This window comes from Terrapene carolina, unplaced genomic scaffold, assembly GCF_002925995.2.
Source record: "Terrapene carolina triunguis isolate 2854851 unplaced genomic scaffold, T_m_triunguis-2.0 Scaffold33911, whole genome shotgun sequence".
NCBI lineage: Eukaryota > Metazoa > Chordata > Testudines > Emydidae > Terrapene > Terrapene triunguis.
In genome coordinates, this window is record NW_020698262.1 from 11,313,141 (window position 1) to 11,328,198 (window position 15,058).

Sequence of the window (15,058 nt, forward strand, 5' to 3'; positions counted from 1 at the left end):
TGACATTGAGTTAAGGAGCTCCATAGCGCTGAAGTCAGAAGGTCTGGCCTCCCAAGGAAGCGGACACTGCAACGTTATCCTTTAGCTCTAGTTTCTTGCCTTGTGTTGCTGTAGAGGGGATGCTGTCTGGAGACACTTGAAATCAAAACACAAGGAGTAGATTACTTGGCATAAGGACACGGATGCTGAGAACCGCAGCTAATGCTGATTTACTGCAAGAAAGGTACCATCCCTAAGCCCGACCGCAAAAGCAGATGCGTGAAATCCCCGCACCACAGCCGTGGGACATGCGATGAAGGCACACATCAGAACTGGAGTGGGACTGGAATGCACAGCATGGCCCCAAAAGAGCAGACACAAGGGCAAGCCAGGGGGCCAAAGAGCGGCATGTGATTTGCAGCAAATAAATGCTAATGAAAAGAAAGTGCTAATAGCACAGGTGGAAGAAGAGATCTCATTCGGATCTGAGGAAGGAAGCACAGGTGAGTCAGCAAGGTATCCAGATAAGCTGAGGAGATAAACATTACAGGGTGCTTGAGATATTCAGAAACAGCAGTGAGCATCATGGAGGTACATGTGGGACAGCTGAGGCAAGGCTTGCTGTCAATGACCTAAGTTATAGGGGAACTAAGTGCGCTCCAGCAGCGCAGCCTGGCTGGCAGGAGGAGCACGCTTGATCATGCACTGAGCACTCGCTCCATCACCCATGACCCCAGCATGCCACTTGCCAAGGCATTATCAGGGGCTGATAGTCAGCATGAAGTCAAACGGTGCCACATGAAAAAATCAGGCCCTTCCTTAGCATGCAGGGCTTGCAGGAAGGTGATGAAGGAGAGAGATCAGGAAGGAATGACTGCAAGGAGGAATGATCTGCAGGACTTCGCAGCAAATGACATGTAATCTGACCCCTACAATGTGGCAGAAGCTGTTGGGGTCCCATCTCTCTGAGAGGTTCTGGTCTGGATGGTTTACATTGCCATGAAGATTGTCTGTCTGTCTGTCTGTCTCTCTCTCACACACACACCTCTCTGATTGTGAGGATGATGCTGTGTGCCTCACTCACTTACACATCTTCCATACATCTGAGAGAGCATGGGTGTATAAAGCTCCACCAATACATTTCTATACAGTGCATACACAATACTGATGCATCTACCTGTTTACTTTTATCTCCCAATTTGGATGAAACACAAAGCCAAGTCCCAATCACTTATCATTAAAAATCCTTTGGCCCCTTTTCAGGTGTGTAAGCACCAGTGGCCTATCAAAGCTCTGGTTCCCCTAGGTTGACTTGTTTTAACTGGATCTGGTTTTCTTCTTCGCTTCCTGTCTCTAACCCTGCTGCATAATGGCAGCTTTGTCTTGCCCCAGAAGTGGCTGCATTTTGGTGCCAGGTAAAGTGATCCCGCTGAGACTATAGAAAAAGCAGTTTGAGGCTTGTGAAAGGCACCGGCGAATCATAATTGATGACATCAGTAATTCCACTGTCGCCCACTAGCCTCCCGCCTCTCCACATGCTGACAGCATCTCAGAAAGCAATTCTCTTGGTTAGTTGTAATGCTGAGGCATTCTGCTCTAGTGATGAAGGTCAGGGCAGCCACTGGGCCCATCTCCATGTAACAGGTTGATAATAAGCAGAGCTTCTTGACATGAACTAAAAAATTTGATGAGCTTCTGCAACCCGAGGCCTGCATTTGTGAAAACCTTTGTCTTCTCGTCCTTCCCATCTCGCTGAGAGGCATGGTAGCTCAAGGTTTTCTCCATTAGAGACATACCAGCAGGGCCTGTCAATGGTACTCAGTGCAGGCAGGAGGGAGGTCATTTCTCAAAAGTCTGCAAATGGAAAATATGTCCAGATTCATTCCAGATGAGGTGGGTGAGAACCAGAGCAATCCAGCCCCTGGCGCCAGGAAATGCCAACAATGTCCCTTTGCAGGAAATACCCCACATAGTGGGAAGGAAACACCTGTGGAATAGAGCTGGTTGGGAATTCTCCACTGAGACTTTGTTTTGCGCATCAGAAAATGCTGATTTGTCAAAACTGAAACTGTTTGCTGGAAAAGGTTGCTTCTGACAAATCTTCCACTTGGAAAATATTTTGGTTTCAGAGTGGTCAAAACAGCCTGTTTTGACATTTTCAAAGTGAAAACTTTTGAAATGACTGAAACAAAACACATCAGCTGACCTTATCCAAACTTTTGTTCAGATTATGGCTTCATGAAAATTTTCTAGATTAATTTTTTGTCATGATTCTGGAATGGAAAAAAATTCTCATCCTCTAAAATTTGGGTGGGACAGGAAAACCATGTCCTGCCCAGCTCTAGTGCTGTGAGATGCACGTCTCTTCTCCTGTCAAGTAGCAGGGAGAGAAGATGGGTGGTGAGCTGGAGACATGCAGACCTCTTGCTGGTCATCCACGAACATAAATCAAATACTTCTGTCATCCCTGCTGGACTAAATGGCTTGATTAATTTAACTGCCACTCCCTCACACTGATATCTGCCCTGCTGCTGACACCTCTTCTATCTGACCTCTGTAACCTAAAGCCACTTGGGGAAACCAGGTGTCACCCCTACTCTGAACTTAGGGTACAGATGTGGGGACCTGCATGAGATAACCCCTAAGCTTATTCACCAGCTTAGATATAGTAGCTGCCACCACCAAATAGTTTAAACAAACGTTTATGGGAGTGTCATTTGGAAACTCTGTCTTCCCCCCAAATATTTCTCCAGTCCTTATCCCGCTTTTCCTGGCAGGATTGAGACTGATTCACCTCCCACCAATTCCTGGTGAGCCCAGATCCAAAAAACCCTTGGATCTTAAACAAGGAAAAATCAATCAGGTTCTTAAAAGAAGACTTTTAATTAAAGAAAAAGGGTGAAAGGAATACCTCTGTGAGATTAGCATGCAAGCTACTCTCACAGACAACAGATTTAAAACACAGAGGATGTCCCTCTGGGCAAAATCTTAAAGTTACACAAAGAAACCCAATTTGATTCTCCCTCTATGCAAAAGAAAGTCACAAAAGAAAATAAACATAATCTAATACATTCCTTCTCTAAACACTTACTACTTTTAAGAAATGTTAGATGGCTGATTCCTGGATCCTTCACTCCGGCACAAAACTTACTGAACAGACAAAAGACTGATTTCCCTCCTCCCTCTTTGAAAACATTTTGTCCCCGCATTGGTTCCTCTGGTCAGATGTCAGCTAGGCTATGTGAACTTCTTAACCCTTTACAGGTAAAAAGAGGAATTAACCCTTAACTGTCTGTTTATGACACCAGGTATCTAAAATGGACCCTGTTTTATGAGGAAGGGCTTTAGACAGTCATCTGATCAAACTTTCACCATACTTAATTCTTCTAGTGCTAAGAGCGACAGATGACAAGGTAGATACAGGCAGTGCCTTTGCTAGTTTAAAATGAGGAGTGGATAGCACCTGAGTGTACTGGTATGTGAGGCGTTTAGTGCTAGGTCACTAGTTCAAATCCAGGCCAGGCCATTTGTGACTGAAAGCGGTTATCTGATGGCAGCTGGAGGGCCTACGCAAAACGAACTGGGAGGGTCTCAGTCCAGTTCCAACCGGGCCCAGTAAACCACCACTACTGGCAGCTTCACCAGAGAGACCAAGGACTCAGCATGCCTGTAGTGTGTTTCACTCAGGGGTCAGCAGGGTGTGGCTCGATTGTGGGGGCAGAAGAACTAAGTCCTGAGCTTCCTACCTCCCTGCTGTCTCTTTGGCTTGGAGGTGTGGTTGCAGCCCCCTCGCCCCCAACACAGAGATCCCAATCAGTCTCAGCAGCTCACTCTTCAGCTGTCTTCCTAGCATCCAGTTATTTTGCCTCAGCAGGGAGTGGGGGAGGGAAAAGGGTCAGGCCCTTACCCTCCCATCTGGGGTCTTACCCACAGTCCAGACCCTTCTCCTCTGGCTCGCTTTGCCTCCAGAGGCTGCCAACTGGCTTCCTCTCTTTGGACAGCCTCTCCTTCACTCACCGTCAAGTCCCCCTTTGAGCAGGTCCTCCATTAGGCACTTGTTCCGCAGCTGCTGAGGGGTGGGGCCCTTCTGACCCAGTACTGCTCCTTCCCTTCCTTAAGCTCTGTGCGGGGTCTGTAAACACCATCATCACAGTGCCATAAAGATCAAACAAGGTCTTCACGGTTAGAGGAGGTCCCTGGAGGAAGGGATGAGGGTTGGGCAGCATGCATGCGAGAGCTGCATGTTACCCATACTTGTCCTGTGGGTAAACTTCAACTTCCAGGTTTCGCAACCTGATACCTGACCTTTCCCAAGCAAACCCGCGTGAATCAGAAATGACTGGACAGTCGCTCAAAGCTGCAGAAGGGACCCCATCACAGAACAACATCCCCAGCTTTCTGCCAGTACACACGGAGCTGGTTCGTTTCTGGATTAGCCAGTGCACTTCATTATCCCAGCTGGTATCCAATAAGCTCTTATGCCAACTCTTGCTCATTTCTCTCTATTAGCCACCCACCCACAAAGAGATTCGCATCTCAATTAATAAGGATGAACAATCTTTTTTGTTGTTGTGGGCTACAACCCATGTTAACCTTCAACTAGACATGAAACCACTAATCTTTACATTGTTGCCTTTGGTCTGAATCCTGAAGTCAATACAAGTTTTCAGTCAGCATCTTCATTTATTCTCCATTTCCCCCCCCCAAGTGCATGCCAACTGTTTTCTGGTTACAGTGCAATTATTGTGTGTGTGGACTAAAAAGGAAAGGGAACGCTGAATATATTCTTATCTTTCTCATACATGCAGTGGCGAAAAAAGAATTGCCTTGGCCTTTTCTCTTTATTTTATTTGGGGGGAGAGGGGAAAAGCAGCTTGATTATTTACCAAAAAAAAAAATATTTTTTTTTAAATTCTTTCCTGAATGTAAATGCTTAAATTCTAGCCTTTTTGCAAAATGAGCAACGTAATACATTTAAAGGGACACTGCCAAGATAAAAATCACATTCAACATATACACACTAAAAAAGGCACAACCCTTCTATATGTTGCTCATCACCCCTTAAATCACTGAACATTGAAAACATTTTGGTTTTTATGAGAAACCGTGGGCTCCAGTAGATAAAACACTGGCCAGGAGACCTGGGTTCTAATCTCAGCTCTGCTCAACCTGCGGTATGACCCTGGGCAAAGTCACTTCATCGTTCTGTGCCTCAGTTTCCCCCACGAGGATAATCGTACGTACTCTTTTTCTGTAAAGCCCTTTGAGACGTCTGGGCAAAATGCACTATGGTCCCAATCCATTGTCAACTGAAAGGCTTCAATGGGCTTTAGACTGGTCCCCAAAAGAGCCAGGCATGTTTATTGTTTGACATAATTTGGTCCCCAAATATGCTGTTTGTTTATACTGTGCATTTCCCTCAGCTTGAGCAATGAAACCAGACTTGGTGGCTTTGCTTTCTGGTTTCACACACAGCGATAGGAGCTGCTGGTGCTCAGTCCCTCTGACGATCAAGCTCTCTGTGCAGCTGTGGTTGGGATTCCAACTTGGCAGGAGACTGTTTATATATATATATATATATATATATATATAAAGCTTTCATTTAAATAATAGAAACACATTAACGCTTTTCAGTCCAGTTCAGGGTCCTGATCCCACAGTTAGGCCCATATGGACAGATCCTTGCTCCCCTGCAGAGCTTCACTGATTTCATAGATTTCAGGCCAGAAGGAACCATTGCAATTCTCTAGTGTAATCACCTGCGTAACACAAAGCAAAGGACATCCCTGCATTAATTCCTGCTTCAAAGCCAATAACTGTAGTTGAAGTAGAACTTTTCATGAGATTCCATGTGGTTTAAGGCTCTAGCCATGGGGTGCCAATAGCAGGATTAAGGCCTAGTTTTGCAAAAGCTGTTTGTTTAAAAAAACAAACAAACAAAAAAAACCCTAAGCCTACATTTTGGGGCCTAAACTACTTGATAGCGCCCTTTTAACACCACCAGCAGCAAGGTATTCCCATGGCCCAGGGGCTCCCCACAAGTATTCCAAATGGGTCAACACAGTTTGATTTTTCTTCTGGCTGGCTGGCTGGCTGGCTGGCTGGCGCGCACACACACACACACACACACACACTCTCTAATTTGAGCTTTATTGTGGTTTTTGTTTTCAGTGAATCTCAGCAAACTCTCCTTTACAGAATATTTCTCTCCCAGGACAGAATTGCTCAATATAGTTATTCCCATAAGAAAAAATATAAAGACAAAGAAGGAGCCATTCCCATCTTCCCCCCCTCCGCCCCCCGACACACCAACCCCATTCCGGTGAAAAGCTAGCTTGGCACAAACACACACAACTACATTTCAGATTCACCCTTTGAAAAAGAATAAAGGGGGAAAAAGGAAAAATTCAAACCACTGTCACACACTTTCTAGCGCATCTGCTGCATAAGGCTCTCTCAGCAGTCTTACACGGGCAGTATGAGAAAGAGAGAAAGAACCTCCCTGATACAGCTGCTAATGTACTTCCCTTTTTTATTTTATTTTTTTGCCCATCAGCTAAGGAACCAAAGGCTACGGAAAGATACAAAAATAATAAAATAAATTTGGCAAAATAAAATAAATAAATAAAAAGCATGCTACCCAATCTGTTTCGAATTCTGGAAGGGAACAATGAAATGGAGCCCTGCTTCCAGACCCTGCTATTTTTTAATTGCTACTTTCGGACAATAAAAATCAGCAACACAGCAAAACTGCAGGTTCTACGAATCTTTACACACGACCACGGATGCGACACAAAATGGACTAAATGGCAGTGAGATGAAGCCTTGTGAACTAACCCCACTGACAAGACAACACACCGCTTGATGCTTTTAATGGAGCGAGTGCTGGTAGATTCATTCCCTGGGTAGCCACAAACACTGTTTTCACCGCTCCCCTGCAATTTTGCATGCAAGGTGCTTCCTTATCAGCTATGTTTTTATCTTAACAATTAAATAGTATGGGCAGCTTGTTTTATGGAACCTTGTTTATTTAATCTCCATTGTGTTCTAATTAGCCTCAAGGAACCTACTGCCACTCTCCTGAGAGCCACATTCCCTGGCGACATCCCCGCAGAAGCGATACACAAAACAGTCTAGGGTTTCTCCGCACGAGGGGCGCTGGCTCTTTACGGTGTTGAGTTGAGTCGAGTCGTTGCTGTTGTTTGCTGTAACTGAGGTGCCCGCACGCCCTCCGTTATTATCCCTGTGGGCGACAGCAATGCTCTGCTGGAAGGACAGCAACGCCCTGGGCACAGCGGCTGTTTAGGGGAGCAAGGGCGTAGGCGAGCAATTCAAAATGCTCATGCCCCTGTCCCCCTCCCCAAACCCAAGACGTAATAGTTTCCCAGGGTCTGGGGTATCAATTTCATAAAAGCTTTTAAAGGAATAAATAAGGGGATCGCTGTGGAATAAATGAGATTCCCTACTGAAACCCACAAATTCAGGCCATCTCGCAGGTTGCTCAGATTAAAAACAAAACAATACAAACCAGGTCACAAGTACTGCTTGAGACTGAATATTATCTCAGAACTAATCCTTCCACATAGGGCCATAACCAGGGCAGGGCAGCCGCCCAGGGTGCAAAGCCGCAAAGCGGAAAAATGGGGTGGAGAAATGCCCCCCCCCCCCCAAAATGGCAGGGGGCACAAATATGCGTGCTCACCCCAGGCACTAAAATGTCTAGTTACAGCTCTGCTTCCACACCAATGACGTCGGCAGTGGGTGGTGTCTTTAACATGGAGGCAGGAGCAAGGGGTTAATGGGACGACAGCACCGCGTACAACAGTCCTCTCCCCAGTTCCAAGTGCGGCGTTTACTCATGCTCAAAAGATGCAGGGGCACAGACCACAAGTACCAAGGCCACCACTTTCATCTGTAGCTATCTCCCCTCAGGAGAGCAGCAGAGGCCTTCTTGGAACTCCTGGCAACCACTCATCCCGTTTGGCCTCCCAGCTGGAGACACATGGGGATGACTGGCATGATGCCAGCATTGGCAGATGGTAGCCACTGTAAAATGCTTCTGTCTTAACTACTCAGCAGGCTGGGGGATTTTGGGTAGTGGATAGGCCCCAGCATCAAAACACTGGCTCTCTCTATCAGCCTCCCACTGACAGCTGGTTCAGCAGGCTGAGTACTCTCCCCTTCTGGGCTTAGCATTTACTCCCACGTCTCCCATCTCAGGAGCCAGTCACCCACTCTCATTGCCGTACTTCATCATGCTTCAAAACAGGTCGACCTAAACTTGGCCCCAATTCCCACCTGAGCTGGCTACGTCGAGCTTTCCCTTCAGATCAGCTCTAAGGCTCGGCTCCTCAGAGGTATTTCACCTCAAAAGGTGAAATCAGTGGAAGTTAGGAGCCTAAATACCTTGGAGGACCTGGGTCTAAGCCGTGCAGTGCTGCTGAAGGCAAGCGAGCGAATGAGACCCACCTAAGTCCTGCTGCTTGTGTGAGTCAGCAGAGAAACACCGCACCTCCAGTCAGTGGTTGATGTTTCTCACCCAAGCTTGAGCAGCTCTTCCAAATAGGACCCTAGAGCCCAGCCACTGTTCCCTCCATCGGGCACACCTGTGATGGGAACTGTATGTTGGACAGCTTGTGGGGACACATTTGGTTCACTCACAGACATTAAGACTAGAAGGGACAATTATGAATATCTAGCCTGACCACCTGCATAACATAGGCCATATAATCTCCGCCAGTGTATAATTTTGGCTTCCACCTCCTGTGCTACCTCAGGATTTGAGCCCGTACCTCTGGCACCATAAGCAAGAGCCAGGCTAACTCTCCTTTGGTTTTCAAACAAAGCCTCCTCCACTCACGCCATGGGGAGAGCGACCATTAAGCCAAAAAAGTGACACTGCAAGGCAGCTACCACCAGCACACGTTGCTGTTACAGATAAAATCGTAATGCCACCAAGCAAACGATTCCAAGATGACAAGCCACTGTCGAGGACCTGTATACAGTGTGCCTCTTCTGCTGAGCTGGCCTGGATTGTGCTTTAGGGTATTGAGGAGCGGACTACACCAAGACAGATAGCTCAACCTCTCTTCCTTTACCCTGCCATGACGAAACGTGTGTGGAACTCCTAGAGCTGGCAGTTTACCGAGGCAGCAGGGCCAGATTCAGGGGAGCCAAAGGCTTATGCTAGATGTGAATTTGCTTGTGTATGCAATCCTCTACTGAGAGGTAGACACCTCTGATAATTAAGGGATGGCATCAGCTCCATAGTGACTCTCAGCAGGTCTTTCCTGGATAGACTGTCCTCTTGCTATAAAGTCGAGGTGGGGGAAATGAGACAGGCACCCATCAAGAGGAAGATGAAGGATCCCACTTCAAAAAGCCTCCCTCAGGCTGAGCATTTTTATGTTGATATTTCTGAATTAAAATAAAACCTTCAGAGATGTAGGCAAATGCAGGAGCTGGAGAGAGGGACTTGGAAATGAGCATATGCAAGAGAGGGACCCTGGAAAATACAGCTCCCTGTCCTATACTATGTTTTATTTATAACGCACTGTCCCTCGAGATCCAAATATCTTCCGGAAATAGATGCTGAGAAAAAATTAAACATGGCTAGGTGAGGCTGCTGCCCAGCAGGAAAAGAGGCTAAACAATAAAGAGTTGCAGAACTCCACAAAAATAATACTCAGGAACAGGAGGAAAGGAAGGGAGGGTGCCTTCCAGAGAGGATCCCACCAAGAAATTGTAGGCTTGTAAACCTGTCACACCTCCGTCCTCAATCCACCTGGTCAGCTCTTGTCGACACCAAGAGAACAGCCAATCCAGTACAGAAACAGGACTATTAGTGACGAAGCAGTCTGGCCATCAGGAGGCTTTCCACGTCACGTTGTCCGAGCACTTGGGGACAACAGACCCGCACTAGGAAAGAGATCTTAGTTAAATCTGAAGAGGAGTGAACTTGCGGGGGTCCTAAATGGAACTGCTTTGCATTTGAACCTTAAATGGATCTATAGACTGTTTTGCCAGTAAGAAAAACCAATGGTATCAGTGGGGTGATTAAGGGGATTCTGGTGGATGCAAAGGGGGCCCCCCAAAATTGATTTTGCATGACAAGAGCAAAGGAATTAAAAGTTAGGAGGGTTAATTAAGGAAAAAACAAAATGACTCAACCAAACAACTTTATTATGAAAGCACTTAGAAAAAAATCATACCCAGCCCCTGGCCAGATGAAGGACATTTGGGGCTAGGAACCTCAAGTGATGTTCTGATTTTATTAAGCAGTCTGTCTTCAGCCAACTTAAACAGCTGTCAACAAATTTACAATGTGTATTCAAATTTCAGCAGAACACATTCCCGGCCAGCAATCCTGTTTACGAAGGCCTGTTTACAGGGTGATAATGGCAGAAATACACTGTTAGCAGAGAGGCACGCCTGCCTTGGACTGCCCGAGACATTAGTGCGTAGCAGCCAGGGGCCTTTGGAACCTACAGTACATACCGGATAAGAGGTACATCAGGTTTAGATGGCTGGTTCAATTGGCCGTTGTCCCAGTGAGGTGTCTGCACCCACACTGCTCATTCTCAGCAGCACATGCATCTAGACCGAACCTTCATAAAAAGTCTTTGCCATCGCATGTGCCAATTTCGCCACCTTCTTCTCCTTTGCATCAGGGCCCATATTATGGCGGGCTAGTTTAATCCAGTATTGCTCAGTCCTGGGCAGATAGTCTGTGTATTTCTCATCAAGCTGAACAGATGGGTGCCGCTCCTCTTCTAGCACAAGACAGGAGGGAAACAGAAAGGAAGAGAGAGGTCACAAACAGCTGATGAAAGCAATCTGCTTGCCCATGTGCCGGGCCGGTTGAGAGGACGCTGCAGCGAACGTATTTTAATGCGACAGTTTAAAGACTATCGATAGCCAGGGGAAATGGTTTTTCTCCCCAGGACACAGGCAAACATGGAACAGAGTGTACTATGGAAATAGGATTTCTTTTGGAAAGCTCAACTTGCCGCTGGATTTTTGCCTTTTTAAATGAAAGGACTAGCAGCCCTGGTTGGAAAGGCAAACAGACATATGTGCAGTGCAAACATACTATCTGAAAATGCCCTCTCCCCACCCAATATCCCCCTTCTGAGCCCACGCGTAGCTGTGTCAATGAACCTCAACCCTGACCTGCAAAACTCCCTGCATCTCTTTCTGAGATAGAGGTGGGAAGTACTGGTCTGAGCACAGGACAGCAAAGCCAGCAGGTTTCTGATCCATGACAGTCCCCCCCCCCGCGACGGTTTAGTGAGGACTGACACTTGTAAACGTATCCTGAAGGTGAAAAGCGCTGAGCCATTACCTGTTCCTAAATTCCCTGTAGCATCTTATTGCTGGAAAATCCCAGTGGGCTCAAGCTGTCATTAAAAGGTGGCTTGGGTTGCTAATAAAGCACAGGTTTCAGAGTAGCAGCCGTGTTAGTCTGTATCCGCAAAAAGAACAGGAGTACTTGTGGCATCTTAGAGACTAACAAATTTATTAGAGCATAAGCTTTCGTGGGCTACAACCCACTTCTTCGGATGCATATAGAGTGAAACATATATTGAGGAGATATATATACACACATACAGAGAGCATGAACAGGTGGGAGTTGTCTTACCAACTCTGAGAGGCCAATTAAGTACTCCCACCTGTTCATGCTATATGTTTCACTCTATATGCATCCGAAGAAGTGGGTTGTAGCCCACGAAAGCTTATGCTCTAATAAATTTGTTAGTCTCTAAGGTGCCACAAGTACTCCTAATAAAGCACAGCATTTTCAAATTCTGAAGCCACTTCATAAAACCAGAGACAAGGCTGAAAGCTCTAGAACATCACAAACTGGAGCAAGGCAGCCAAAATTGCAGATGTGGGGCAAAACACACCCCAGACATCTACCAATCCATGTGTTCTTCTCATTCCTTTTAGCATAATTACCTTCATCGTCTTCACTCTCTTCATCAGAGCCCTCCTCATCATCATCATCACCACCTCCCTCTGCACCTTCCACATCATCCCCCTCCTCATCGGACTCGGACTCTTCCAGCCATTCTTGAGTTTCTTCAACAGTAAAACAAACATATACAATGAATAAACAAAACACAATAAACCCTCTTGGGGTGGCTGGAATTGTTACTGGGAGAATGAGACAGTCAGACAGGTGTCCCGTCTTTCTGAGCTGAGCAGTTGTCACGTAGCCACCCTGCAGTTCAGCCACCATGAGACACCAAGTTCTGAACTTCAGTAACTCCTCGCTTAACACTGTAGTTATGTTCCTGAGAAAGGCGACTTTAAGTGAAATGATATTAAGCGAATCCAATTTCCCCATAAGAATTAATGTAAATAGGGGGGTTAGGTTCCAGGGAAATTTTTTTCCACCAGACAAAAGATTATATATATATATATATATATATATACACACATATATATGTACATATACACACACACACACACACACACTATAAGTTTTAAACAAACAATTTAATACTGGTACACAGTGATGATGATTGTGAAGCTTGGTTGAGGTGGTGAAGTCAGAGGGTGGGCTATTTCCCAGGGAATGCCTTACTGCTAAATGATGAGCTAGCACTCGGCTGAGCCCTCAAGGGTTAACCCATTATTGTTAATGTAGCCTCACACTCTACAAGGCAGCACGAATGGAGGGAGGGGAGACAGCATGGCAGGCAGAGATAGAGACACTGTGTGTGTGTGTGTGTGTGTGTGTGTGTGTGTGTGTGTGTGTGTGTGTGTGTGTGTGTGTGTGTGTGTGTGAGAGAGAGAGAGAGAGAGAGAGAGAGAGAGAGAGATGTGCATTGCCCCTTTAAGTACTCTGACCCCACTCTAAGTACATTGCCTTTTTAAGTAGATCAGCAAGTTGAGACAGTAGCTGCTGCCAGTTTCCCCTCTCAGCCTTTTCTGTCTTGTCTATTTAAACCAGGGGTCGGGACCCCTCAGGGAGTCACGAGGTTGTTACATGGGGCGTCACAAGTTGTCAGCCTTCACCCCAAACCCCACTTTGCCTCAAGCATTTATAATGGTGTTAATTTATAAGGGGGGGGGTCACACTCAGAAGCTTGCTCTGTGAAAGGGGTCACAAGTACAAACGTTTCAGAACCACAGATTTAATCCGTGAGCTCTTCAGAGCACGGACTGTCTTCCACTATGCCTGTACAGCACCTAGGACAATGGGACCTCGATCCTGGTTGGAAGTTCTAAGTGCTACCATAATACAAGTAATAAAAAAAAATAATAAGAAATACAGTTTTGGAGCCTGCCCCACAGTCTCATTAGATTGTAAGCGCCTCGGGGCAGGTGGCTTGCCTTCACAAATGCACCTCAAACGAGGCTGGCTGCTATACCGATAATAAATGAGAATGCTGACAATGCTGTGCAATGCCACGTGGGATGGGAATTCAAGGGCTCAACTTCCATGCTCCCAGTTACCCTCCTACAGCCCATTTCCCGTCCTCGTCCACATGAGAGAAGCACAGAGAGGCACTGAGCGAACACAGGAAGCAATGAGGCTGCCCTACAAGGCCACTGAGGGAGAGGAGAGCGCGCGAGTGGAAGGGGGAAGAATAAGGAAATTCCATCCAGATTATCTAGTTATACAGATGTGAAAATGGGAGGGGGTTGAAGACACAGCGTTACCAGATAACCTGTTCTCTACACTCACCTCAAAATCACGTGCCAAAGATATTAAGTGAGAACCAAGGACCTGGCTTTTAAAGCTTTACCCTCAGGGGCATTTCTGAATCGATTTGACTGGAAGCACAGGGTAGCATCAGTGGTTCTGGCCTCTCTGAGGGCTGTGGGTACTGAGGTGGATTTAAGTGAAAGCTTGGAGTGAACATGCTGTAGGTGGATTCATTAGGGGAAAGACCTGAATTAACTTTCCCGACGCCATGCAGAGAAGCCGCAGTCAGTATTGCCTGCCAGACACTGCCCCACTCCTAGAGAATAACCAACAGGCAACATGCTTACAAGGCTCCCCTGAAAATCTGGACCTCCAGATCTCTTTGGCGGTGTGCAGGAACCGCCGCGGTTTGTGGCGGGGAAAGCAAGTGGCAATGAGCTCTGAAAGCCTGGGGAGTGTCTAGGCGAGGGGGTCACAATCATGTGTGGAATCCCCTGCTTCATGCCAGTCGTTTTGACACATCTGTATACTGAAATGTGCTCAATTCTTGTCCCTCCTGCTGACTTCAAAGTGACCCCATTGATGATTTTATCACCTCCTCACAGCTCAGGTGAAGTGGAAGCCCCTTTATTTCTGGCTGCGGAGTATCACTCCCAGTAGGAAGCGAGCAGACTTGGCTCATAAGATTTCCCAAATTCCTTATCCTCCCTGCATTCACCCCAGGCAAAACTTACTTTTACACAAAAAACACTCAGGGCACAATGCAGTACCATTAGGAGAGGCCATAAACATTCTTTATGACCAGGGGATTAAGGGAAGAATTTGTGAGCCCACAATAAATAAGGCCAGTCGACTGGAGGTCATGAGGCCAGGGAAGGTTCTTGTCCGGATTAAGCTATGCCAAATCTAGTTCCGCTCTGTGTAAAGGGAGCCTGCTGCCAGCAAGCTAAAGAATACGGTCCCTCCTGAAATCTGCTCTGCAATGATTCACCTGTTTCCATGTTGCCCTAAACAGACCATTACTGAAAGACTATAGGCTTAGGTGAGATTTGGCCCCAGTTAGCCTTATTCCAGCACTAATGGTAACTCTGACTGTTCTTAAAGTATCAGGTGCTGTGCAGGTGAACTCTAGGTTGAGATTGAATGCAGGCAGGACACTGGATGCAGAGATCCATGCCATGTGCATGAACTCAGACTGTGGCTTTGAGAACAGGATTTTATGTCGGAGCTGCTTTAGTCTGCCTGTCTGGGAGAAAGAAAACAAACCTGATCTATCATCATCATGATTGTTGCACAGCACAGTGGCCGGAGCACAGGAGAGGGAGTCAGGAACCCTTGAGTTCTAAACCCTCCCGGTGCCACAGACTTTCACTGTGGACTTAGGCAAATCACTTGACCTCAACTGACTTAATTTCTTAATTT

The 15,058-nt window shown here is 46.5% G+C and overlaps 1 protein-coding gene across 1 annotated transcript in view; it reads right to left on the reverse strand.

Moving 5' to 3' along the window:
- Positions 1-10,422: 10,422 nt before the first annotated feature.
- LOC113409651 (kelch domain-containing protein 4-like) overlaps positions 10,423-15,058 on the reverse strand; it is a 43,189-nt gene continuing 38,553 nt past the window's right edge. Inside the window, exons 11-12 of the mRNA XM_026663808.2 lie at positions 11,938-12,060; positions 10,423-10,751 (exon numbers count right to left, since the gene is read on the reverse strand). Of these exons, the coding sequence (XP_026519593.1) occupies positions 10,576-10,751; positions 11,938-12,060 (299 nt within the window). The 3' untranslated portion in view covers positions 10,423-10,575. The remainder of the gene's footprint in view (positions 10,752-11,937; positions 12,061-15,058) is intronic.